The 27,800-nt window shown below is 31.6% G+C and overlaps 1 protein-coding gene across 3 annotated transcripts; it reads left to right on the forward strand.

Annotated features, from left to right (window-relative positions):
* The first annotated feature begins 50 nt into the window (after positions 1–50).
* Positions 51–27,394, forward strand: dgcr2 (DiGeorge syndrome critical region gene 2). Of its 3 annotated transcripts, XR_013305620.1 has the most exons (11): positions 51–488; positions 1,993–2,115; positions 2,225–2,311; positions 2,379–2,583; positions 2,655–2,731; positions 2,816–2,992; positions 3,073–3,285; positions 3,357–3,509; positions 25,714–25,950; positions 26,033–26,296; positions 26,410–27,394. XR_013305620.1 is itself a non-coding variant. In XM_077623153.1 (10 exons), the coding sequence occupies exons 1-10, from the start codon at positions 407–409 to the stop codon at positions 26,227–26,229; spliced, it is 1,551 nt and encodes a 516-aa protein (XP_077479279.1). In that variant the 5' UTR covers positions 51–406; the 3' UTR covers positions 26,230–27,394. The 3 variants fall into 3 exon arrangements, 2 of the variants coding, with proteins under 2 accessions (XP_077479279.1, XP_077479280.1); XM_077623153.1 differs by having other exon boundaries at positions 26,033–27,394; XM_077623154.1 differs by having other exon boundaries at positions 53–488; positions 3,082–3,285; positions 26,033–27,394.
* Positions 27,395–27,800: the final 406 nt, after the last annotated feature.

The following is a 27,800-nucleotide window of genomic DNA, read 5'->3' on the forward strand; positions in this document are numbered from 1 at the left end:
AAGCAATCTCTTTAATCAAAGCATCGCTGCTTGCTCACATCCGGCCGGAACCTTCCGGAGTCCATCCAATCTGGGCCAGGTGCGTTCAGCTTGCTGCGTGTTTGGGATTGTTGTGATGGGAGAAGGCGGCCATCTTGATCGGCAGCGAAAGCGGACGACGGAGCGATTGGGAACGCCGAAGCTCAAATAATGCTTAGCTTCCCCTAATCCTGCTCCCACTTGAAGGGACTGTACTATTAAGTTTCCTCGGAAGCCGGTAACAAACATGGACCAGCTTCAGGGTGGACGTTTAACGGGCTAAATCCCGGACGAGGTCGGACAAGCAACGCCGCAGCCGCGGCTCCCCCTTTCCGCCCTTGTATGCTTTACATTTCTGGATAAAGGAGGGACAATGAATGGAGGATAAATGTTGCCGAAGGCGGACAGCGGCGGTTTCGTGCTCTTCTCTCTGCTCTTTGTCCTCACGTTGACGGACCCTCCACGGCCAGGTAAGAGACGTGTAGCCGCCGGAAAAGTGGAAGAAGGAACGGCTTTATAGCGGGGGGAGAGCGAGGCCTAGTCAAGCCTCGGGCTCGAGTGGTCTTTCTACCACGCTCACGGGCGTCGTTTCTCTTTTGACGGGCCTCGTCTTTGGTTTTCATGTAACCATTTGTTTATTTTAATAACTTTATCATAGTCCTTAATAAAGCGATATTTTGTTTGTATGTAGACGAACCGAATGTCGTATTATATTAGCAACAATATTAGCCTCGGCTAAAGCTAAGCTAACAATTCCATGAAGATTCACGGTGCTGCATCAAAAAGCGTGCATGTCATTTGAGCTCATTTACAAGCAAGAAGTCGTACAAAAATATGCAAAAAAAAAAGATAAATGCATTACATTTGTCTTTTATCGTTGTTAATAGTATTTAATTGGGTAGGTCCTACTTGAAAAAATGTAACCCACAATATTCGTCTAAGCTTCATATAATGTATTGCACAAAACTAATTCCTAATGGAATTCAGTGCATTAAAAACGACTGTGATTAGCAACATTGTAAAACAATGCAAAATTGCATTTCATGGACAGTTTATTTACAAGACAAGATTTGGTAGTATGGGGTTGCAACCACAGGTGACATTTCAAGAGCTGATTTATTATATTAAACCTTACTTTCAAGTGTTTATAGCTCTTGAGGATAATATAACTTCTAGCCATGGGTTTTGTTGTCAGGTGCAAGTTTCTTGCCTGTCATTTATGCTGCTTTCCTTTAATGTAAAGTTTACTTACAAATGGTAAAATGGAACAATCTAAAGGGAAAAAACCTGACGCCCAATTTTTAAAGCAGTCATGAGACACGGGCCAACTTTAATGGCACAGATCACGTTACGCTTTGGACACGCGCTTGCTTGCTTGTTTGTCCTCCTTCCAGCTTCAGCTGACAACACAATAAATATTTCTTTCACGGTTGCTGGGGAAAATCACCGGCGGCAAAGCGGAATTATGCTTTTGTGGCCGACATTTGGTCATTCGTCTTGCTACTCACTACTTATTCGGGGATTGTGCAATTTGGATAGTAAATGTTTCCATTAGTCTGTTGTTTTAAACCACGGTGTAAGCATAATGTGTTCTGAATGCTCAGTTGAGTTTTGATCGGTGAAAGATTGGACCCTTGTGTGTTTGTAGACTAAACGACAACGTCGTCGGTGTTTCTATTTGTGCTTTGGCCAGATTATTGTCGGGTAAGCATGTGGGATGTCGAAAGCGCTTAATTGGCTTTCGGGATGTTGCCGTAGAACGCGTCCGTCGCTTTTTCCGTCCTCGGAACGTTGGGCTTTCCAGAGGTGCCAGTGGGTTGGAAAATATGTGTGAAATGTGTTCCATTGTGTTGTGACTCCACAGATTTGCGACCCACGGGACTTTGGTGGATTTTTTTATTTGGTCAATTTGAATTTGTGTCACCGAGAGGGCTTTCCATTGAGCGTTCGCTTGTGCGTTTTTTTGCCTTTCAGAGCAGTCCTGCAGCTCCGGGCAGTTTGCCTGCCGCAGCGGCAAGATGCAGTGCATCCCCCTGGCGTGGCAGTGCGACGGCTGGATGGCGTGCGAGGACCAGAGCGACGAGACGGACTGTCCCCGTGAGTGCCGCCCGCCCGCCCGGCGGAAAAAGAAAACCCCTTGGAGTCGGGAAGCGGAGGAACCTTTTCACACTAGGCTTTGTTCCGTGTTTTTTTCCCCACCTTCCAGCTATAAAAGAAGAGCGCTTCCGTTTTGGCCAAGGTTACGAGCAAGTGGAGGACGTCATCGGCGTGGCTCAGCCCGTGCGCTTCAACAGTAAGCGCCTCCCTCGGCTCTCCGACGCGTGCGGAAGGTGACCGGGATTTATTTTGGGCGCTCTCAGAGAAATGCCCGAGCGGGTGGCACCACTACGAGAAGATGGCCAGTTGCTACAAGGTGTACCTGCGGCGGGCCAACTACTGGCAGGCGGCCGACACCTGCCAGAAGGTGGACGGCTCGCTGGCCACCTTCGCCGCCGACGAGGAGCTGCAGTTCATTCTCAAGATGGACTTTGACAACCAAGCGTGCGAGCTGCGAGACCAGTGCAAGTGAGCGGTCGCCCGCTGCCGTCCGAAAACGGGTGGGAGGGCGACCGCTCAACTCCGCTTCTGGCTTTCAGTTTCTGGGTGGGCTACCAGTACGTCGTCACCAACCAGAACCGCTCGGCGGAGGGACACTGGGAGGTGGTTTACAACGGTAAGTAAGGGTGCCCTTTCCGTTCCGTTTCGACTATTTTGCCCCCGTAGGCCGGTCGTGACGGTTCCGCCGTCCCCCCCTCAGGTCCGCCGCAGGCGTTCCTGCCCCCCGACGGTCTCCCGAGACCAGGCGAGGCCAAGCAGGACACCGTCTTCTGCGCCCAGCTGCAGCGCTTCCAGCTCCGGAGCATGAACGAGCGCGGCCTGCACAGCTGGCGCGCCGACAACTGCGACAAGGAGTTCCCCTTCCTTTGCAAACGCAGTACGTGAGGCCGCGCCCTCGCGGGTATACGGCGGCGGCGCCGGGTCCTCACGACGGGTTTTTTTTTTGTGCGTTTGTTGGGGCGGCAGAGCAAACGTGCGTGGACATCAAGGACAACGTGGTGGGCGAGGGCTACTATTTCACCCCCAAAGGCGACGACCCGTGCCTGAGCTGCACGTGCCACGACGGCGAGCCCGAGATGTGCGTGGCGGCGCTGTGCGAGAGGCCGCAGGGGTGCCAGCACTTTCGCAAGGACCCCAAGGAGTGCTGCAAGTTCACCTGCCTGGATCCGGGTAGCGCCGCCGTGGATCGGCTCTTTGTTGTTTTCCCGGTGTGTCTAACGCCGGCTCGCGATCGCTTTCAGACGGAAACAGCCTGTTCGACTCCATGGCCAGCGGAATGCGCCTCATCGTCAGCTGCATCTCGTCCTTCCTCATCCTGTCCCTGCTGCTCTTCATGGTCCACCGGCTGCGACAAAGACGGCGGGAGCGCATCGAAACGCTCATCGGAGGAAACCGTGAGTACCCAGGCGGGATATCCATGAAGATCGTTTATAGTATAGAAAGGCTTTTTCTTTTAAAAAAGACTATGTATAGTAAGGCATTTTTTCGTAAAAAAGGACATAGTATAGTAAGGCTTTTTTTCATAAAAAACGACATAGTATAGTAAGGCTTTTTTCGTAAAAAAACGACATAGTATAGTAAGGCTTTTTTTCATAAAAAACGACATAGTATAGTAAGGCTTTTTTTCATAAAAAACGACATAGTATAGTAAGGCTTTTTTCGTAAAAAAACGACACAGTATAGTAAGGCTTTTTCTCTTAAAAAACGACATAGTATAGTAAGGCTTTTTTTCTTAAAAAAACGACATAGTATAGTAAGGCTTTTTTTCATAAAAAACGACATAGTATAGTAAGGGTTTTTTGTAAAAAAGCGACATAGTATAGTAAGGCTTTTTCTCTTAAAAAACGACATCGTATAGTAAGGCTTTTTCTTTTAAAAAAACGACATAGTATAGTAAGGCTTTTTTTCATAAAAAACGACATAGTATAGTAAGGCTTTTTTTCATAAAAAACGACATAGTATAGTAAGGCTTTTTTTCATAAAAAACGACATAGTATAGTAAGGCTTTTTATCGTAAAAAAACGACATAGTATAGTAAGGCTTTTTATCGTAAAAAAACGACATAGTATAGTAAGGCTTTTTTTCATAAAAAACGACATAGTATAGTAAGGCTTTTTTTCATAAAAAACGACATAGTATAGTAAGGCTTTTTTCGTAAAAAAAACGACATAGTATAGTAAGGCTTTTTTTTCATAAAAAACGACATAGTATAGTAAGGCTTTTTTCGTAAAAAAACGACATAGTATAGTAAGGCTTTTTTTTCATAAAAAACGACATAGTATAGTAAGGCTTTTTTCTTAAAAAAACGACATAGTATAGTAAGGCTTTTTTTCATAAAAAACGACATAGTATAGTAAGGCTTTTTTTCATAAAAAACGACATAGTATAGTAAGGCTTTTTTTCATAAAAAAACGACATAGTATAGTAAGGCTTTTTCTCTTAAAAAACGACATAGTATAGTAAGGCTTTTTTTCATAAAAAACGACATAGTATAGTAAGGCTTTTTTTCATAAAAAATGACATAGTATAGTAAGGCTTTTTTCGTAAAAAAACGACATAGTATAGTAAGGCTTTTTTTCATAAAAAACGACATAGTATAGTAAGGCTTTTTTCGTAAAAAAACGACATAGTATAGTAAGGCTTTTTTTCATAAAAAACGACATAGTATAGTAAGGCTTTTTTCTTAAAAAAACGACATAGCATAGTAAGGCTTTTTTCTTAAAAAAACGACATAGTATAGTAAGGCTTTTTTTTCATTAAAAAACGACATAGTATAGTAAGGCTTTTTTCGTAAAAAAACGACATAGTATAGTAAGGCTTTTTCTCTTAAAAAAACGACATAGTATAGTAAGGCTTTTTTCTTAAAAAAACGACATAGTATAGTAAGGCTTTTTCTCTTAAAAAACGACATAGTATAGTAAGGCTTTTTTTCATAAAAAACGACATAGTATAGTAAGGCTTTTTTTCATAAAAAACGACATAGTATAGTAAGGCTTTTTTCGTAAAAAAACGACACAGTATAGTAAGGCTTTTTCTCTTAAAAAACGACATAGTATAGTAAGGCTTTTTTTCTTAAAAAAACGACATAGTATAGTAAGGCTTTTTTCGTAAAAAAACGACATAGTATAGTAAGGCTTTTTTTCATAAAAAACGACATAGTATAGTAAGGCTTTTTTCGTAAAAAAAACGACATAGTATAGTAAGGCTTTTTTTCATAAAAAACGACATAGTATAGTTAGGCTTTTTTTCATAAAAAACGACATAGTATAGTAAGGCTTTTTTTCATAAAAAACGACATAGTATAGTAAGGCTTTTTTCGTAAAAAAAACGACATAGTATAGTAAGGCTTTTTTTCATAAAAAACGACATAGTATAGTAAGGCTTTTTTCTTAAAAAAACGACATAGTATAGTAAGGCTTTTTTCTTAAAAAAACGACATAGTATAGTAAGGCTTTTTTTTCATAAAAAACGACATAGTATAGTAAGGCTTTTTTCGTAAAAAAACGACATAGTATAGTAAGGCTTTTTTTCATAAAAAACGACATAGTATAGTAAGGCTTTTTTTCATAAAAAACGACATAGTATAGTAAGGCTTTTTTTCATAAAAAACGACATAGTATAGTAAGGCTTTTTTCGTAAAAAAAACCACATAGTATAGTAAGGCTTTTTTTCATAAAAAACGACATAGTATAGTAAGGCTTTTTTCTTAAAAAAACGACATAGTATAGTAAGGCTTTTTTCTTAAAAAAACGACATAGTATAGTAAGGCTTTTTTTTCATAAAAAACGACATAGTATAGTAAGGCTTTTTTCGTAAAAAAACGACATAGTATAGTAAGGCTTTTTCTCTTAAAAAAACGACATAGTATAGTAAGGCTTTTTTCTTAAAAAAACGACATAGTATAGTAAGGCTTTTTTTCATAAAAAACGACATAGTATAGTAAGGCTTTTTCTCTTAAAAAACGACATAGTATAGTAAGGCTTTTTTCTTAAAAAAACGACATAGTATAGTAAGGCTTTTTTTCATAAAAAACGACATAGTATAGTAAGGCTTTTTTTCATAAAAAATGACATAGTATAGTAAGGCTTTTTTCGTAAAAAAACGACATAGTATAGTAAGGCTTTTTCTCTTAAAAAACGACATAGTATAGTAAGGCTTTTTTTCATAAAAAACGACATAGTATAGTAAGGCTTTTTTTCATAAAAAACGACATAGTATAGTAAGGCTTTTTTCGTAAAAAAACGACATAGTATAGTAAGGCTTTTTTTCATAAAAAACGACATAGTATAGTAAGGCTTTTTTTTCATAAAAAACGACACAGTATAGTAAGGCTTTTTTTCATAAAAAACGATATAGTATAGTAAGGCTTTTTTTCATAAAAAACGACATAGTATAGTAAGGCTTTTTTCTTAAAAAAACGACATAGTATAGTAAGGCTTTTTTCGTAAAAAAACGACATAGTATAGTAAGGCTTTTTTTCATAAAAAACGACATAGTATAGTAAGGCTTTTTCTCTTAAAAAACGACATAGTATAGTAAGGCTTTTTTCTTAAAAAAACGACATAGTATAGTAAGGCTTTTTTTCATAAAAAAACGACATAGTATAGTAAGGCTTTTTTTCGTAAAAAAACGACATAGTATAGTAAGGCTTTTTTTCATTAAAAAAAAACGACATAGTATAGTAAGGCTTTTTTCATAAAAAACGACATAGTATAGTAAGGCTTTTTTCGTAAAAAAAACGACATAGTATAGTAAGGCTTTTTCTCTTAAAAAACGACATGGTATAGTAAGGCTTTTTGTCATAAAAAACGACATAGTATAGTAAGGCTTTTTTTCATAAAAAACGACATAGTATAGTAAGGCTTTTTTCGTAAAAAAACGACATAGTATAGTAAGGCTTTTTTTCATAAAAAACGACATAGTATAGTAAGGCTTTTTCTCTTAAAAAACGACATAGTATAGTAAGGCTTTTTTCTTAAAAAAACGACATAGTATAGTAAGGCTTTTTTTCATAAAAAACGACATAGTATAGTAAGGCTTTTTTCGTAAAAAAACGACATAGTATAGTAAGGCTTTTTTTCATAAAAAACGACATAGTATAGTAAGGCTTTTTTCGTAAAAAAACGACATAGTATAGTAAGGCTTTTTTTCATAAAAAACGACATAGTATAGTAAGGCTTTTTTTCATAAAAAACGACATAGTATAGTAAGGCTTTTTTTTTCATAAAAAACGACATAGTATAGTAAGGCTTTTTTCGTAAAAAAACGACATAGTATAGTAAGGCTTTTTTTCATAAAAAACGACATAGTATAGTAAGGCTTTTTTCGTAAAAAAACGACATAGTATAGTAAGGCTTTTTTTCATAAAAAACGACATAGTATAGTAAGGCTTTTTTTCATAAAAAACGACATAGTATAGTAAGGCTTTTTTTCATAAAAAAACGACATAGTATAGTAAGGCTTTTTCTCTTAAAAAACGACATAGTATAGTAAGGCTTTTTTTCATAAAAAACGACATAGTATAGTAAGGCTTTTTTTCATAAAAAATGACATAGTATAGTAAGGCTTTTTTCGTAAAAAAACGACATAGTATAGTAAGGCTTTTTTTCATAAAAAACGACATAGTATAGTAAGGCTTTTTTCGTAAAAAAACGACATAGTATAGTAAGGCTTTTTTTCATAAAAAACGACATAGTATAGTAAGGCTTTTTTCTTAAAAAAACGACATAGCATAGTAAGGCTTTTTTCTTAAAAAAACGACATAGTATAGTAAGGCTTTTTTTTCATTAAAAAACGACATAGTATAGTAAGGCTTTTTTCGTAAAAAAACGACATAGTATAGTAAGGCTTTTTCTCTTAAAAAAACGACATAGTATAGTAAGGCTTTTTTCTTAAAAAAACGACATAGTATAGTAAGGCTTTTTCTCTTAAAAAACGACATAGTATAGTAAGGCTTTTTTTCATAAAAAACGACATAGTATAGTAAGGCTTTTTTTCATAAAAAACGACATAGTATAGTAAGGCTTTTTTCGTAAAAAAACGACACAGTATAGTAAGGCTTTTTCTCTTAAAAAACGACATAGTATAGTAAGGCTTTTTTTCTTAAAAAAACGACATAGTATAGTAAGGCTTTTTTCGTAAAAAAACGACATAGTATAGTAAGGCTTTTTTTCATAAAAAACGACATAGTATAGTAAGGCTTTTTTCGTAAAAAAAACGACATAGTATAGTAAGGCTTTTTTTCATAAAAAACGACATAGTATAGTTAGGCTTTTTTTCATAAAAAACGACATAGTATAGTAAGGCTTTTTTTCATAAAAAACGACATAGTATAGTAAGGCTTTTTTCGTAAAAAAAACGACATAGTATAGTAAGGCTTTTTTTCATAAAAAACGACATAGTATAGTAAGGCTTTTTTCTTAAAAAAACGACATAGTATAGTAAGGCTTTTTTCTTAAAAAAACGACATAGTATAGTAAGGCTTTTTTTTCATAAAAAACGACATAGTATAGTAAGGCTTTTTTCGTAAAAAAACGACATAGTATAGTAAGGCTTTTTTTCATAAAAAACGACATAGTATAGTAAGGCTTTTTTTCATAAAAAACGACATAGTATAGTAAGGCTTTTTTTCATAAAAAACGACATAGTATAGTAAGGCTTTTTTCGTAAAAAAAACCACATAGTATAGTAAGGCTTTTTTTCATAAAAAACGACATAGTATAGTAAGGCTTTTTTCTTAAAAAAACGACATAGTATAGTAAGGCTTTTTTCTTAAAAAAACGACATAGTATAGTAAGGCTTTTTTTTCATAAAAAACGACATAGTATAGTAAGGCTTTTTTCGTAAAAAAACGACATAGTATAGTAAGGCTTTTTCTCTTAAAAAAACGACATAGTATAGTAAGGCTTTTTTCTTAAAAAAACGACATAGTATAGTAAGGCTTTTTTTCATAAAAAACGACATAGTATAGTAAGGCTTTTTCTCTTAAAAAACGACATAGTATAGTAAGGCTTTTTTCTTAAAAAAACGACATAGTATAGTAAGGCTTTTTTTCATAAAAAACGACATAGTATAGTAAGGCTTTTTTTCATAAAAAATGACATAGTATAGTAAGGCTTTTTTCGTAAAAAAACGACATAGTATAGTAAGGCTTTTTCTCTTAAAAAACGACATAGTATAGTAAGGCTTTTTTTCATAAAAAACGACATAGTATAGTAAGGCTTTTTTTCATAAAAAACGACATAGTATAGTAAGGCTTTTTTCGTAAAAAAACGACATAGTATAGTAAGGCTTTTTTTCATAAAAAACGACATAGTATAGTAAGGCTTTTTTTTCATAAAAAACGACACAGTATAGTAAGGCTTTTTTTCATAAAAAACGATATAGTATAGTAAGGCTTTTTTTCATAAAAAACGACATAGTATAGTAAGGCTTTTTTCTTAAAAAAACGACATAGTATAGTAAGGCTTTTTTCGTAAAAAAACGACATAGTATAGTAAGGCTTTTTTTCATAAAAAACGACATAGTATAGTAAGGCTTTTTCTCTTAAAAAACGACATAGTATAGTAAGGCTTTTTTCTTAAAAAAACGACATAGTATAGTAAGGCTTTTTTTCATAAAAAAACGACATAGTATAGTAAGGCTTTTTTTCGTAAAAAAACGACATAGTATAGTAAGGCTTTTTTTCATTAAAAAAAAACGACATAGTATAGTAAGGCTTTTTTCATAAAAAACGACATAGTATAGTAAGGCTTTTTTCGTAAAAAAAACGACATAGTATAGTAAGGCTTTTTCTCTTAAAAAACGACATGGTATAGTAAGGCTTTTTGTCATAAAAAACGACATAGTATAGTAAGGCTTTTTTTCATAAAAAACGACATAGTATAGTAAGGCTTTTTTCGTAAAAAAACGACATAGTATAGTAAGGCTTTTTTTCATAAAAAACGACATAGTATAGTAAGGCTTTTTCTCTTAAAAAACGACATAGTATAGTAAGGCTTTTTTCTTAAAAAAACGACATAGTATAGTAAGGCTTTTTTTCATAAAAAACGACATAGTATAGTAAGGCTTTTTTCGTAAAAAAACGACATAGTATAGTAAGGCTTTTTTTCATAAAAAACGACATAGTATAGTAAGGCTTTTTTCGTAAAAAAACGACATAGTATAGTAAGGCTTTTTTTCATAAAAAACGACATAGTATAGTAAGGCTTTTTTTCATAAAAAACGACATAGTATAGTAAGGCTTTTTTTTTCATAAAAAACGACATAGTATAGTAAGGCTTTTTTCGTAAAAAAACGACATAGTATAGTAAGGCTTTTTTTCATAAAAAACGACATAGTATAGTAAGGCTTTTTTCGTAAAAAAACGACATAGTATAGTAAGGCTTTTTTTCATAAAAAACGACATAGTATAGTAAGGCTTTTTTTCATAAAAAACAACATAGTATAGTAAGGCTTTTTTTCATAAAAAACGACATAGTATAGTAAGGCTTTTTTCGTAAAAAAAACGACATAGTATAGTAAGGCTTTTTTTCATAAAAAACGACATAGTATAGTAAGGCTTTTTCCTTAAAAAAACGACATAGTATAGTAAGGCTTTTTTCTTAAAAAAACGACATAGTATAGTAAGGCTTTTTTTTCATAAAAAACGACATAGTATAGTAAGGCTTTTTTCGTAAAAAAACGACATAGTATAGTAAGGCTTTTTCTCTTAAAAAACGACATAGTATAGTAAGGCTTTTTTCTTAAAAAAACGACATAGTATTGTAAGGCTTTTTTTCATAAAAAACGACATAGTATAGTAAGGCTTTTTTTCATAAAAAACGACATAGTATAGTAAGGCTTTTTTCGTAAAAAAACGACATAGTATAGTAAGGCTTTTTTTCATAAAAAACGACATAGTATAGTGAGGCTTTTTTTCATAAAAAACGACATAGTATAGTAAGGCTTTTTTTCGTAAAAAAACGACATAGTATAGTAAGGCTTTTTCTCTTAAAAAAACGACATAGTATAGTAAGGCTTTTTTCTTAAAAAAACGACATAGTATAGTAAGGCTTTTTTTCATAAAAAATGACATAGTATAGTAAGGCTTTTTTCGTAAAAAAACGACATAGTATAGTAAGGCTTTTTCTCTTAAAAAACGACATAGTATAGTAAGGCTTTTTTTCATAAAAAACGACATAGTATAGTAAGGCTTTTTTTCATGAAAAACGACATAGTATAGTAAGGCTTTTTTCGTAAAAAAACGACATAGTATAGTAAGGCTTTTTTTCATAAAAAACGACATAGTATAGTAAGGCTTTTTTTCATAAAAAACGACATAGTATAGTAAGGCTTTTTTCGTAAAAAAACGACACAGTATAGTAAGGCTTTTTCTCTTAAAAAACGACATAGTATAGTAAGGCTTTTTTTCTTAAAAAAACGACATAGTATAGTAAGGCTTTTTTTCATAAAAAACGACATAGTATAGTAAGGGTTTTTTGTAAAAAAGCGACATAGTATAGTAAGGCTTTTTCTCTTAAAAAACGACATCGTATAGTAAGGCTTTTTCTTTTAAAAAAACGACATAGTATAGTAAGGCTTTTTTTCATAAAAAACGACATAGTATAGTAAGGCTTTTTTTCATAAAAAACGACATAGTATAGTAAGGCTTTTTTTCATAAAAAACGACATAGTATAGTAAGGCTTTTTATCGTAAAAAAACGACATAGTATAGTAAGGCTTTTTCTCTTAAAAAAAGACATAGTATAGTAAGGCTTTTTTTCATAAAAAACGACATAGTATAGTAAGGCTTTTTTTCATAAAAAACGACATAGTATAGTAAGGCTTTTTTCGTAAAAAAAACGACATAGTATAGTAAGGCTTTTTCTCTTAAAAAACGACATAGTATAGTAAGGGTTTTTCTCTTAAAAAACGACATAGTATAGTAAGGCTTTTTTTCATAAAAAACGACATAGTATAGTAAGGCTTTTTTTTCATAAAAAACGACATAGTATAGTAAGGCTTTTTCTCTTAAAAAACGACATAGTATAGTAAGGCTTTTTTTTTCATAAAAAACGACATATTATAGTAAGGCTTTTTTTCATAAAAAACGACATAGGATAGTAAGGGTTTTTTGTAAAAAAACGACATAGTATAGTAAGGCTTTTTCTCTTAAAAAACGACATCGTATAGTAAGGCTTTTTCTCTTTAAAAAACGACATAGTATAGTAAGGCTTTTTTTCATAAAAAACGACATAGTATAGTAAGGCTTTTTTTCATAAAAAAACGACATAGTATAGTAAGGCTTTTTTTCATAAAAAAACGACATAGTATAGTAAGGCTTTTTATCGTAAAAAAACGACATAGTATAGTAAGGCTTTTTCTCTTAAAAAACGACATAGTATAGTAAGGCTTTTTTTCATAAAAAACGACATAGTATAGTAAGGCTTTTTTTCATAAAAAACGACATAGTATAGTAAGGCTTTTTTCGTAAAAAAAACGACATAGTATAGTAAGGCTTTTTCTCTTAAAAAACGACATAGTATAGTAAGGGTTTTTCTCTTAAAAAACGACATAGTATAGTAAGGCTTTTTTTCATAAAAAACGACATAGTATAGTAAGGCTTTTTTTCATAAAAAACGACATAGTATAGTAAGGCTTTTTTTCATAAAAAACGACATAGTATAGTATGGCTTTTTTCATAAAAAAACGACATAGTATAGTAAGGCTTTTTTCCCATAAAAAACGACATAGTATAGTAAGGCTTTTTCTCTTAAAAAACGACATAGTATAGTAAGGCTTTTTTCTTAAAAAAACGACATAGTATTGTAAGGCTTTTTTTCATAAAAAACGACATAGTATAGTAAGGCTTTTTTTCATAAAAAACGACATAGTATAGTAAGGCTTTTTTCGTAAAAAAACGACATAGTATAGTAAGGCTTTTTTTCATAAAAAACGACATAGTATAGTAAGGCTTTTTTTCATAAAAAACGACATAGTATAGTAAGGCTTTTTTTCGTAAAAAAACGACATAGTATAGTAAGGCTTTTTCTCTTAAAAAAACGACATAGTATAGTAAGGCTTTTTTCTTAAAAAAACGACATAGTATAGTAAGGCTTTTTTTCATAAAAAATGACATAGTATAGTAAGGCTTTTTTCGTAAAAAAACGACATAGTATAGTAAGGCTTTTTCTCTTAAAAAACGACATAGTATAGTAAGGCTTTTTTTCATAAAAAACGACATAGTATAGTAAGGCTTTTTTTCATGAAAAACGACATAGTATAGTAAGGCTTTTTTCGTAAAAAAACGACATAGTATAGTAAGGCTTTTTTTCATAAAAAACGACATAGTATAGTAAGGCTTTTTTTCATAAAAAACGACATAGTATAGTAAGGCTTTTTTCGTAAAAAAACGACACAGTATAGTAAGGCTTTTTCTCTTAAAAAACGACATAGTATAGTAAGGCTTTTTTTCTTAAAAAAACGACATAGTATAGTAAGGCTTTTTTTCATAAAAAACGACATAGTATAGTAAGGGTTTTTTGTAAAAAAGCGACATAGTATAGTAAGGCTTTTTCTCTTAAAAAACGACATCGTATAGTAAGGCTTTTTCTTTTAAAAAAACGACATAGTATAGTAAGGCTTTTTTTCATAAAAAACGACATAGTATAGTAAGGCTTTTTTTCATAAAAAACGACATAGTATAGTAAGGCTTTTTTTCATAAAAAACGACATAGTATAGTAAGGCTTTTTATCGTAAAAAAACGACATAGTATAGTAAGGCTTTTTCTCTTAAAAAAAGACATAGTATAGTAAGGCTTTTTTTCATAAAAAACGACATAGTATAGTAAGGCTTTTTTTCATAAAAAACGACATAGTATAGTAAGGCTTTTTTCGTAAAAAAAACGACATAGTATAGTAAGGCTTTTTCTCTTAAAAAACGACATAGTATAGTAAGGGTTTTTCTCTTAAAAAACGACATAGTATAGTAAGGCTTTTTTTCATAAAAAACGACATAGTATAGTAAGGCTTTTTTTTCATAAAAAACGACATAGTATAGTAAGGCTTTTTCTCTTAAAAAACGACATAGTATAGTAAGGCTTTTTTTTTTCATAAAAAACGACATATTATAGTAAGGCTTTTTTTCATAAAAAACGACATAGGATAGTAAGGGTTTTTTGTAAAAAAACGACATAGTATAGTAAGGCTTTTTCTCTTAAAAAACGACATCGTATAGTAAGGCTTTTTCTCTTTAAAAAACGACATAGTATAGTAAGGCTTTTTTTCATAAAAAACGACATAGTATAGTAAGGCTTTTTTTCATAAAAAAACGACATAGTATAGTAAGGCTTTTTTTCATAAAAAAACGACATAGTATAGTAAGGCTTTTTATCGTAAAAAAACGACATAGTATAGTAAGGCTTTTTCTCTTAAAAAACGACATAGTATAGTAAGGCTTTTTTTCATAAAAAACGACATAGTATAGTAAGGCTTTTTTTCATAAAAAACGACATAGTATAGTAAGGCTTTTTTCGTAAAAAAAACGACATAGTATAGTAAGGCTTTTTCTCTTAAAAAACGACATAGTATAGTAAGGGTTTTTCTCTTAAAAAACGACATAGTATAGTAAGGCTTTTTTTCATAAAAAACGACATAGTATAGTAAGGCTTTTTTTCATAAAAAACGACATAGTATAGTAAGGCTTTTTTTCATAAAAAACGACATAGTATAGTATGGCTTTTTTCATAAAAAAACGACATAGTATAGTAAGGCTTTTTTCCCATAAAAAACGACATAGTATAGTAAGGCTTTTTTTCATAAAAAAACGACATAGTATAGTAAGGCTTTTTTTCATAAAAAACGACATAGTATAGTAAGGCTTTTTTCGTAAAAAAACGACATAGTATAGTAAGGCTTTTTCTCTTAAAAAACGACATAGTATAGTAAGGCTTTTTTTCATAAAAAAGGACATAGTATAGTAAGGCTTTTTTTCATAAAAAACGACATAGTATAGTAAGGCTTTTTTCGTAAAAAAAACGACATAGTATAGTAAGGCTTTTTCTCTTAAAAAACGACATAGTATAGTAAGGCTTTTTTTTCATAAAAAACGACATAGTATAGTAAGGCTTTTTTCGTAAAAAAACGACATAGTATAGTAAGGCTTTTTTTCATAAAAAACGACATAGTGTAGTAAGGCTTTTTTCTTAAAAAAACGACATAGTATAGTAAGGCTTTTTTCTTAAAAAAACGACATAGTATAGTAAGGCTTTTTTTTCATAAAAAACGACATAGTATAGTAAGGCTTTTTTCGTAAAAAAACGACATAGTATAGTAAGGCTTTTTCTCTTAAAAAAACGACATAGTATAGTAAGGCTTTTTTCTTAAAAAAACGACATAGTATAGTAAGGCTTTTTTCTTAAAAAAACGACATAGTATAGTAAGGCTTTTTCTCTTAAAAAACGACATAGTATAGTAAGGCTTTTTTTCATAAAAAACGACATAGTATAGTAAGGCTTTTTTTCATAAAAAACGACATAGTATAGTAAGGCTTTTTTCGTAAAAAAACGACACAGTATAGTAAGGCTTTTTCTCTTAAAAAACGACATAGTATAGTAAGGCTTTTTTTCTTAAAAAAACGACATAGTATAGTAAGGCTTTTTTCCCATAAAAAACGACATAGTATAGTAAGGCTTTTTTTCATAAAAAAACGACATAGTATAGTAAGGCTTTTTTTCATAAAAAACGACATAGTATAGTAAGGCTTTTTTCGTAAAAAAACGACATAGTATAGTAAGGCTTTTTCTCTTAAAAAACGACATAGTATAGTAAGGCTTTTTTTCATAAAAAAGGACATAGTATAGTAAGGCTTTTTTCTTAAAAAAACGACATAGTATAGTAAGGCTTTTTTTCATAAAAAACGACATAGTATAGTAAGGCTTTTTTTCATAAAAAACGACATAGTATAGTAAGGCTTTTTTCGTAAAAAAACGACATAGTATAGTAAGGCTTTTTCTCTTAAAAAACGACATAGTATAGTAAGGCTTTTTTTCATAAAAAACGACATAGTATAGTAAGGCTTTTTTTCATAAAAAATGACATAGTATAGTAAGGCTTTTTTCGTAAAAAAACGACATAGTATAGTAAGGCTTTTTTTCATAAAAAACGACATAGTATAGTAAGGCTTTTTTCGTAAAAAAACGACATAGTATAGTAAGGCTTTTTTTCATAAAAAACGACATAGTATAGTAAGGCTTTTTTCTTAAAAAAACGACATAGCATAGTAAGGCTTTTCTCTTAAAAAAACGACATAGTATAGTAAGGCTTTTTTCTTAAAAAAACGACATAGTATAGTAAGGCTTTTTTTTCATAAAAAACGACATAGTATAGTAAGGCTTTTTTTCATAAAAAACGACATAGTATAGTAAGGCTTTTTTCGTAAAAAAACGACATAGTATAGTAAGGCTTTTTCTCTTAAAAAACGACATAGTATAGTAAGGCTTTTTTTCATAAAAAACGACATAGTATAGTAAGGCTTTTTTTCATAAAAAATGACATAGTATAGTAAGGCTTTTTTCGTAAAAAAACGACATAGTATAGTAAGGCTTTTTTTCATAAAAAACGACATAGTATAGTAAGGCTTTTTTCGTAAAAAAACGACATAGTATAGTAAGGCTTTTTTTCATAAAAAACGACATAGTATAGTAAGGCTTTTTTCTTAAAAAAACGACATAGCATAGTAAGGCTTTTCTCTTAAAAAAACGACATAGTATAGTAAGGCTTTTTTCTTAAAAAAACGACATAGTATAGTAAGGCTTTTTCTCTTAAAAAACGACATAGTATAGTAAGGCTTTTTTTCATAAAAAACGACATAGTATAGTAAGGCTTTTTTTCATAAAAAACGACATAGTATAGTAAGGCTTTTTTTCATAAAAAACGACATAGTATAGTAAGGCTTTTTTCGTAAAAAAAACCACATAGTATAGTAAGGCTTTTTTTCATAAAAAACGACATAGTATAGTAAGGCTTTTTTCTTAAAAAAACGACATAGTATAGTAAGGCTTTTTTCTTAAAAAAACGACATAGTATAGTAAGGCTTTTTTTTCATAAAAAACGACATAGTATAGTAAGGCTTTTTTCGTAAAAAAACGACATAGTATAGTAAGGCTTTTTCTCTTAAAAAAACGACATAGTATAGTAAGGCTTTTTTCTTAAAAAAACGACATAGTATAGTAAGGCTTTTTTTCATAAAAAACGACATAGTATAGTAAGGCTTTTTCTCTTAAAAAACGACATAGTATAGTAAGGCTTTTTTCTTTAAAAAACGACATAGTATAGTAAGGCTTTTTTTCATAAAAAACGACATAGTATAGTAAGGCTTTTTTTCATAAAAAATGACAGTATAGTAAGGCTTTTTTCGTAAAAAAACGACATAGTATAGTAAGGCTTTTTCTCTTAAAAAACGACATAGTATAGTAAGGCTTTTTTTCATAAAAAACGACATAGTATAGTAAGGCTTTTTTTCATAAAAAACGACATAGTATAGTAAGGCTTTTTTCGTAAAAAAACGACATAGTATAGTAAGGCTTTTTTTCATAAAAAACGACATAGTATAGTAAGGCTTTTTTTTCATAAAAAACGACATAGTATAGTAAGGCTTTTTTTCATAAAAAACGATATAGTATAGTAAGGCTTTTTTTCATAAAAAACGACATAGTATAGTAAGGCTTTTTTCTTAAAAAAACGACATAGTATAGTAAGGCTTTTTTCGTAAAAAAACGACATAGTATAGTAAGGCTTTTTTTCATAAAAAACGACATAGTATAGTAAGGCTTTTTCTCTTAAAAAACGACATAGTATAGTAAGGCTTTTTTCTTAAAAAAACGACATAGTATAGTAAGGCTTTTTTTCATAAAAAAACGACATAGTATAGTAAGGCTTTTTTTCATAAAAAAACGACATAGTATAGTAAGGCTTTTTTTCGTAAAAAAACGACATAGTATAGTAAGGCTTTTTTTCATTAAAAAAAAACGACATAGTATAGTAAGGCTTTTTTCATAAAAAACGACATAGTATAGTAAGGCTTTTTTCGTAAAAAAAACGACATAGTATAGTAAGGCTTTTTCTCTTAAAAAACGACATGGTATAGTAAGGCTTTTTGTCATAAAAAACGACATAGTATAGTAAGGCTTTTTTTCATAAAAAACGACATAGTATAGTAAGGCTTTTTTCGTAAAAAAACGACATAGTATAGTAAGGCTTTTTTTCATAAAAAACGACATAGTATAGTAAGGCTTTTTCTCTTAAAAAACGACATAGTATAGTAAGGCTTTTTTCTTAAAAAAACGACATAGTATAGTAAGGCTTTTTTTCATAAAAAACGACATAGTATAGTAAGGCTTTTTTCGTAAAAAAACGACATAGTATAGTAAGGCTTTTTTTCATAAAAAACGACATAGTATAGTAAGGCTTTTTTCGTAAAAAAACGACATAGTATAGTAAGGCTTTTTTTCATAAAAAACGACATAGTATAGTAAGGCTTTTTTTCATAAAAAACGACATAGTATAGTAAGGCTTTTTTTTTCATAAAAAACGACATAGTATAGTAAGGCTTTTTTCGTAAAAAAACGACATAGTATAGTAAGGCTTTTTTTCATAAAAAACGACATAGTATAGTAAGGCTTTTTTCGTAAAAAAACGACATAGTATAGTAAGGCTTTTTTTCATAAAAAACGACATAGTATAGTAAGGCTTTTTTTCATAAAAAACAACATAGTATAGTAAGGCTTTTTTTCATAAAAAACGACATAGTATAGTAAGGCTTTTTTCGTAAAAAAAACGACATAGTATAGTAAGGCTTTTTTTCATAAAAAACGACATAGTATAGTAAGGCTTTTTCCTTAAAAAAACGACATAGTATAGTAAGGCTTTTTTCTTAAAAAAACGACATAGTATAGTAAGGCTTTTTTTTCATAAAAAACGACATAGTATAGTAAGGCTTTTTTCGTAAAAAAACGACATAGTATAGTAAGGCTTTTTCTCTTAAAAAAACGACATAGTATAGTAAGGCTTTTTTCTTAAAAAAACGACATAGTATAGTAAGGCTTTTTTTCATAAAAAACGACATAGTATAGTAAGGCTTTTTTTCATAAAAAACGACATAGTATAGTAAGGCTTTTTTCGTAAAAAAACGACATAGTATAGTAAGGCTTTTTTTCATAAAAAACGACATAGTATAGTAAGGCTTTTTTTCATAAAAAACGACATAGTATAGTAAGGCTTTTTTCGTAAAAAAACGACATAGTATAGTAAGGCTTTTTCTCTTAAAAAAACGACATAGTATAGTAAGGCTTTTTTCTTAAAAAAACGACATAGTATAGTAAGGCTTTTTTTCATAAAAAATGACATAGTATAGTAAGGCTTTTTTCGTAAAAAAACGACATAGTATAGTAAGGCTTTTTCTCTTAAAAAACGACATAGTATAGTAAGGCTTTTTTTCATAAAAACGACATAGTATAGTAAGGCTTTTTTTCATAAAAAACGACATAGTATAGTAAGGCTTTTTTCGTAAAAAAACGACATAGTATAGTAAGGCTTTTTTTCATAAAAAACGACATAGTATAGTAAGGCTTTTTTTTCATAAAAAACGACATAGTATAGTAAGGCTTTTTTTCATAAAAAACGATATAGTATAGTAAGGCTTTTTTTCATAAAAAACGACATAGTATAGTAAGGCTTTTTTTTTCATAAAAAACGACATAGTATAGTAAGGCTTTTTTTCATAAAAAACGACATAGTATAGTAAGGCTTTTTTTTTCATAAAAAACGACATAGTATAGTAAGGCTTTTTTCGTAAAAAAACGACATAGTATAGTAAGGCTTTTTTTCATAAAAAACGACATAGTATAGTAAGGCTTTTTTCGTAAAAAAACGACATAGTATAGTAAGGCTTTTTTTCATAAAAAAACGACATAGTATAGTAAGGCTTTTTTCTTAAAAAAACGACATAGTATAGTAAGGCTTTTTTTTCATAAAAAACGACATAGTATAGTAAGGCTTTTTTCGTAAAAAAACGACATTGTATAGTAAGGCTTTTTCTCTTAAAAAAACGACATAGTATAGTAAGGCTTTTTTCTTAAAAAAACGACATAGTATAGTAAGGCTTTTTTTTATAAAAAACGACATAGTATAGTAAGGCTTTTTTTCATAAAAAACGACATAGTATAGTAAGGCTTTTTTCGTAAAAAAACGACATAGTATAGTAAGGCTTTTTTTCATAAAAAACGACATAGTATAGTAAGGCTTTTTTTCATAAAAAACGACATAGTATAGTAAGGCTTTTTTCGTAAAAAAACGACATAGTATAGTAAGGCTTTTTCTCTTAAAAAAACGACATAGTATAGTAAGGCTTTTTTCTTAAAAAAACGACATAGTATAGTAAGGCTTTTTTTCATAAAAAATGACATAGTATAGTAAGGCTTTTTTCGTAAAAAAACGACATAGTATAGTAAGGCTTTTTCTCTTAAAAAACGACATAGTATAGTAAGGCTTTTTTTCATAAAAACGACATAGTATAGTAAGGCTTTTTTTCATAAAAAACGACATAGTATAGTAAGGCTTTTTTCGTAAAAAAACGACATAGTATAGTAAGGCTTTTTTTCATAAAAAACGACATAGTATAGTAAGGCTTTTTTTTCATAAAAAACGACATAGTATAGTAAGGCTTTTTTTCATAAAAAACGATATAGTATAGTAAGGCTTTTTTTCATAAAAAACGACATAGTATAGTAAGGCTTTTTTCTTAAAAAAACGACATAGTATAGTAAGGCTTTTTTCGTAAAAAAACGACATAGTATAGTAAGGCTTTTTTTCATAAAAAACGACATAGTATAGTAAGGCTTTTTCTCTTAAAAAACGACATAGTATAGTAAGGCTTTTTTCTTAAAAAAACGACATAGTATAGTAAGGCTTTTTTCTTAAAAAAAACGACATAGTATAGTAAGGCTTTTTTTCATAAAAAACGACATAGTATAGTAAGGCTTTTTTCGTAAAAAAACGACATAGTATAGTAAGGCTTTTTCTCTTAAAAAACGACATAGTATAGTAAGGCTTTTTGTCATAAAAAACGACATAGTATAGTAAGGCTTTTTTTCATAAAAAACGACATAGTATAGTAAGGCTTTTTTCGTAAAAAAACGACATAGTATAGTAAGGCTTTTTTTCATAAAAAACGACATAGTATAGTAAGGCTTTTTTCGTAAAAAAACGACATAGTATAGTAAGGCTTTTTTTCATTAAAAAAAACGACATAGTATAGTAAGGCTTTTTTTCATAAAAAACGACATAGTATAGTAAGGCTTTTTTCGTAAAAAAACGACATAGTATAGTAAGGCTTTTTTTCATAAAAAACGACATAGTATAGTAAGGCTTTTTTTCATAAAAAACGACATAGTATAGTAAGGCTTTTTTTTTCATAAAAAACGACATAGTATAGTAAGGCTTTTTTCGTAAAAAAACGACATAGTATAGTAAGGCTTTTTTTCATAAAAAACGACATAGTATAGTAAGGCTTTTTTCGTAAAAAAACGACATAGTATAGTAAGGCTTTTTTTCATAAAAAAACGACATAGTATAGTAAGGCTTTTTTCTTAAAAAAACGACATAGTATAGTAAGGCTTTTTTTTTCATAAAAAACGACATAGTATAGTAAGGCTTTTTTCGTAAAAAAACGACATAGTATAGTAAGGCTTTTTCTCTTAAAAAAACGACATAGTATAGTAAGGCTTTTTTCTTAAAAAAACGACATAGTATAGTAAGGCTTTTTTTTATAAAAAACGACATAGTATAGTAAGGCTTTTTTTCATAAAAAACGACATAGTATAGTAAGGCTTTTTTCGTAAAAAAACGACATAGTATAGTAAGGCTTTTTTTCATAAAAAACGACATAGTATAGTAAGGCTTTTTTTCATAAAAAACGACATAGTATAGTAAGGCTTTTTTCGTAAAAAAACGACATAGTATAGTAAGGCTTTTTCTCTTAAAAAAACGACATAGTATAGTAAGGCTTTTTTCTTAAAAAAACGACATAGTATAGTAAGGCTTTTTTTCATAAAAAATGACATAGTATAGTAAGGCTTTTTTCGTAAAAAAACGACATAGTATAGTAAGGCTTTTTCTCTTAAAAAACGACATAGTATAGTAAGGCTTTTTTTCATAAAAACGACATAGTATAGTAAGGCTTTTTTTCATAAAAAACGACATAGTATAGTAAGGCTTTTTTCGTAAAAAAACGACATAGTATAGTAAGGCTTTTTTTCATAAAAAACGACATAGTATAGTAAGGCTTTTTTTTTCATAAAAAACGACATAGTATAGTAAGGCTTTTTTTCATAAAAAACGATATAGTATAGTAAGGCTTTTTTTCATAAAAAACGACATAGTATAGTAAGGCTTTTTTCTTAAAAAAACGACATAGTATAGTAAGGCTTTTTTCGTAAAAAAACAACATAGTATAGTAAGGCTTTTTTTCATAAAAAACGACATAGTATAGTAAGGCTTTTTCTCTTAAAAAACGACATAGTATAGTAAGGCTTTTTTCTTAAAAAAACGACATAGTATAGTAAGGCTTTTTTCTTAAAAAAAACGACATAGTATAGTAAGGCTTTTTTTCATAAAAAACGACATAGTATAGTAAGGCTTTTTTCGTAAAAAAACGACATAGTATAGTAAGGCTTTTTCTCTTAAAAAACGACATAGTATAGTAAGGCTTTTTGTCATAAAAAACGACATAGTATAGTAAGGCTTTTTTTCATAAAAAACGACATAGTATAGTAAGGCTTTTTTCGTAAAAAAACGACATAGTATAGTAAGGCTTTTTTTCATAAAAAACGACATAGTATAGTAAGGCTTTTTCTCTTAAAAAACGACATAGTATAGTAAGGCTTTTTTCTTAAAAAAACGACATAGTATAGTAAGGCTTTTTTTCATAAAAAACGACATAGTATAGTAAGGCTTTTTTCTTAAAAAAACGACATAGTATAGTAAGGCTTTTTTTTTCATAAAAAACGACATAGTATAGTAAGGCTTTTTTCGTAAAAAAACGACATAGTATAGTAAGGCTTTTTCTCTTAAAAAAACGACATAGTATAGTAAGGCTTTTTTCTTAAAAAAAACGACATAGTATAGTAAGGCTTTTTTTCATAAAAAACGACATAGTATAGTAAGGCTTTTTTCGTAAAAAAAACGACATAGTATAGTAAGGCTTTTTCTCTTAAAAAACGACATAGTATAGTAAGGCTTTTTGTCATAAAAAACGACATAGTATAGTAAGGCTTTTTTTCATAAAAAACGACATAGTATAGTAAGGCTTTTTTCGTAAAAAAACGACATAGTATAGTAAGGCTTTTTTTCATAAAAAACGACATAGTATAGTAAGGCTTTTTCTCTTAAAAAACGACATAGTATAGTAAGGCTTTTTTCTTAAAAAAACGACATAGTATAGTAAGGCTTTTTTTCATAAAAAACGACATAGTATAGTAAGGCTTTTTTTCGTAAAAAAACGACATAGTATAGTAAGGCTTTTTTTCATTAAAAAAAACGACATAGTATAGTAAGGCTTTTTTCTTTAAAAAAACGACATAGTATAGTAAGGCTTTTTTTCATAAAAAACGACATAGTATAGTAAGGCTTTTTTCGTAAAAAAAACGACATAGTATAGTAAGGCTTTTTCTCTTAAAAAACGACATAGTATAGTAAGGCTTTTTGTCATAAAAAACGACATAGTATAGTAAGGCTTTTTTTTCATAAAAAACGACATAGTATAGTAAGGCTTTTTTCGTAAAAAAACGACATAGTATAGTAAGGCTTTTTTTCATAAAAAACGACATAGTATAGTAAGGCTTTTTCTCTTAAAAAACGACATAGTATAGTAAGGCTTTTTTCTTAAAAAAACGACATAGTATAGTAAGGCTTTTTTTCATAAAAAACGACATAGTATAGTAAGGCTTTTTTCGTAAAAAAACGACATAGTATAGTAAGGCTTTTTTTCATTAAAAAAAACGACATAGTATAGTAAGGCTTTTTTTCATTAAAAAAAACGACATAGTATAGTAAGGCTTTTTTTCATAAAAAACGACATAGTATAGTAAGGCTTTTTTCGTAAAAAAACGACATAGTATAGTAAGGCTTTTTTTCATAAAAAACGACATAGTATAGTAAGGCTTTTTTCTTAAAAAAACGACATAGTATAGTAAGGCTTTTTTTCATAAAAAACGACATAGTATAGTAAGGCTTTTTTTCATAAAAAACGACATAGTATAGTAAGGCTTTTTTCGTAAAAAAACGACATAGTATAGTAAGGCTTTTTCTCTTAAAAAAACGACATAGTATAGTAAGGCTTTTTTCTTAAAAAAACGACATAGTATAGTAAGGCTTTTTTTCATAAAAAACGACATAGTATAGTAAGGCTTTTTTTCATAAAAAACGACATAGTATAGTAAGGCTTTTTTCGTAAAAAAACGACATAGTATAGTAAGGCTTTTTTCATAAAAAACGACATAGTATAGTAAGGCTTTTTTCTTAAAAAAACGACATAGTATAGTAAGGCTTTTTTTTTCATAAAAAACGACATAGTATAGTAAGGCTTTTTTTCATAAAAAACGACATAGTATAGTAAGGCTTTTTTCGTAAAAAAACGACATAGTATAGTAAGGCTTTTTTCGTAAAAAAACGACATAGTATAGTAAGGCTTTTTTTCATAAAAAACGACATAGTATAGTAAGGCTTTTTTCGTAAAAAAACGACATAGTATAGTAAGGCTTTTTTTCATAAAAAACGACATAGTATAGTAAGGCTTTTTTCTTAAAAAAACGACATAGTATAGTAAGGCTTTTTTTTCATAAAAAATGACATAGTATAGTAAGGCTTTTTTTCATAAAAAACGACATAGTATAGTAAGGCTTTTTTTCATAAAAAACGACATAGTATAGTAAGGCTTTTTTCGTAAAAAAACGACATAGTATAGTAAGGCTTTTTCTCTTAAAAAATTGACATAGTATAGTAAGGCTTTTTTCGTAAAAAAACGACATAGTATAGTAAGGCCTTTTTTCATAAAAAACGACATAGTATAGTAAGGCTTTTTTCTTAAAAAAAACGACATAGTATAGTAAGGCTTTTTTTCATAAAAAACGACATGGTATAGTAAGGCTTTTTTTCATAAAAAACGACATAGTATAGTAAGGCTTTTTTCTTAAAAAAACGACATAGTATAGTAAGGCTTTTTCTCTTAAAAAACGACATAGTATAGTAAGGCTTTTTTCTTAAAAAAACGACATAGTATAGTAAGGCTTTTTTTCTTAAAAAACAACATAGTATAGTAAGGCTTTTTTTCATTAAAAAAACGACATAGTATAGTAAGGCTTTTTTTTTCATAAAAAACAACATAGTATAGTAAGGCTTTTTTTCTTTAAAAAAAACATAGTATAGTTAGGCTTTAAAAAAAAAAACGACATAGTATAGTATGGCTATTTTCGTAAAAAAAAAATCATAGTATAGTAAGGTGTCTTTAAAAAATGACCATGTATAGTAAGGCATTTTCTTTAAAAAAGGCGTTTGTGCGTGCAGTGCATCACTTCAACCTGGGCAGACGCGTTGCGGGCTTCGACTACGGTCCGGACGCCTTCGGCACGGGCCTGACGCCGCTGCACCTGTCGGACGATGGCGAGGGAGGTGCCTTCCACTTCCAGGAGCCACCGCCACCCTACGCCGCGTACAAGTACCCCGACATCCAGCACCCCGATGACCCCCCACCCCCCTACGAGGCCTCCGTCGACCCCGACGGCCTCCTCTACGTGGACCTCAGTAAGCCGCTTCCCGTTACGTACCGCCGAGTCGCCGACGTCGTCGCCGTCGTCGCCGGAATGATCTTTCCTCCTCTCCGCAGGACACGTCGGGGTCCCGGTCCCACCACCGGTCTCGGTCCCGCCGACGGACGGTCTCCGGCGGGCCCCCGTGGGTCAAGCCCGAGAGGACTCGACGGACAGCGGCACGTTCTTGGTCGGATCCGACGCCCCGGCCGATGGCGGCGCGGCGGCGTCGACCGTCGCCGCCTCGCCGTCGGCCCTCAGCACGGCCGTGTAGGACTGTTTGTGTATAAAGAAGACTAATTTAAGGCTGCCTTTTTACTGATGATGCGATTGATGGAGGGGTGAGTCCACAGACTCTTGTGAGCCCCGCCCTCCCAGGTGTAAATAACTAAGCCCCGCCTCCCGAACTAACTCCGTCTCGATGCTGTACTTTTTGACGTGTCCTTTTCATTAGGGCGTTTGAATGCTTGGTGGAGACAAAAGCCGGACAATTAAAAAGAAGCTATTGGACATGCCCCCCCCTCGTCCGTCCTCCTCGACAAGGTCGACAATCATCTCCTTTTTTGTCAAATTTGACTTTTAGAATAGCAAAATCATCTTTTCATTTCAAATAATTGAGGTAAGACATCGGTTATGTACAATTTATTTTTTGGGGGGATTTATCACTGTCAAATTTCCAGGTAATTTAATTTTTTCACCCCATATTTGCGATTTCTTTATGTAAAATGACGCGCAAAATTGTTTTTCATAGGAATTTTGGGTGAGTTAAGATTTTCTTTGCTGTGTATTATTCCCCATGAAATTCCAATTGGACAACCTGTTCCACGTAGAAGTGTAGTTTGTAATCATCTTGTCGCTGAAACTTTTTTTTAAAGATTTAAGAGCGCTTTCCTCGCCTCCGTTTTTTTTAAGGACAATCATCCAATTGCAAATTGTTTAGGTCTCGCTAGAATGCATGCGCGTTTTCTTTCTTGACCTGCAGTGCATGTTAATCTTTTCCGTTTTCAGTCTCTTGACTATTTCAAGTCTTCTAGACGCCACCCGGGGAAAGACCACTGTTAAATATTCCATGGTGGCCCCCAAAATGTCATCTAAGTCTCTACGTGGGGGTGTCGTTTCCAGCACAGCTCGCTACTTCCTATTTTTGTGCACACGACTCGATGTATGGATGCAAACTCGTATCGGTCTTGTGTTGCTAGCTAAATGTGCATGCGCCTGGGCTAGTCTGATATCGGTTTTGTTCAACATCCCGCTTTGCCAGGTGACCCAAACAAACTCCAGCGAGGACCGATTTGACTTTTTTTGTAAAATGCTCATTTTTGATTCTGTGGTAGCCTTGCGCTTGCGTTTTTTTTTCTCAACTAGGTGTACCGTACGTTTCTGAAAGCCAAATAAAGGACACGGCGCGCAGAATGGTTCTGCGCTCGCGGATACTCAAACTTTTGCTTCCTTCAATGACGGTGGGCTTAATTGTGGGGTAAGAAAAAGAAAACACTTTGACATGTTGGGATTCTAAATACTTTAAGTCAGGGTTGCCCTCGATGGAACCAGTCTGCCCGATTCTACAACTTTTCGCATGGTAAGTGAGCGCTCTATTTCAGCTAAGAACCTACTACAACTGACTCACTATTTTTCTGTTTCAGCTGACAAGTGACAACTTAGAAGATGCGAGATAAGACTACCTATCGCATGGTAAGCGTTGGCTCTCCAATGTAAGCTAAGTAACCAAGCCACCTTCCTACAATAGCACGGACTGACTCACTATTTTGCCATTTCAGCTGACAAGTGACAACTTGGAAGATGCAGGCCTCGTATCAACTACCATGGTAAGCGATCATTCTACTA

This window comes from Stigmatopora argus, chromosome 16 (assembly GCF_051989625.1).
Source record: "Stigmatopora argus isolate UIUO_Sarg chromosome 16, RoL_Sarg_1.0, whole genome shotgun sequence".
In the NCBI taxonomy this organism is placed as follows: domain Eukaryota; kingdom Metazoa; phylum Chordata; class Actinopteri; order Syngnathiformes; family Syngnathidae; genus Stigmatopora; species Stigmatopora argus.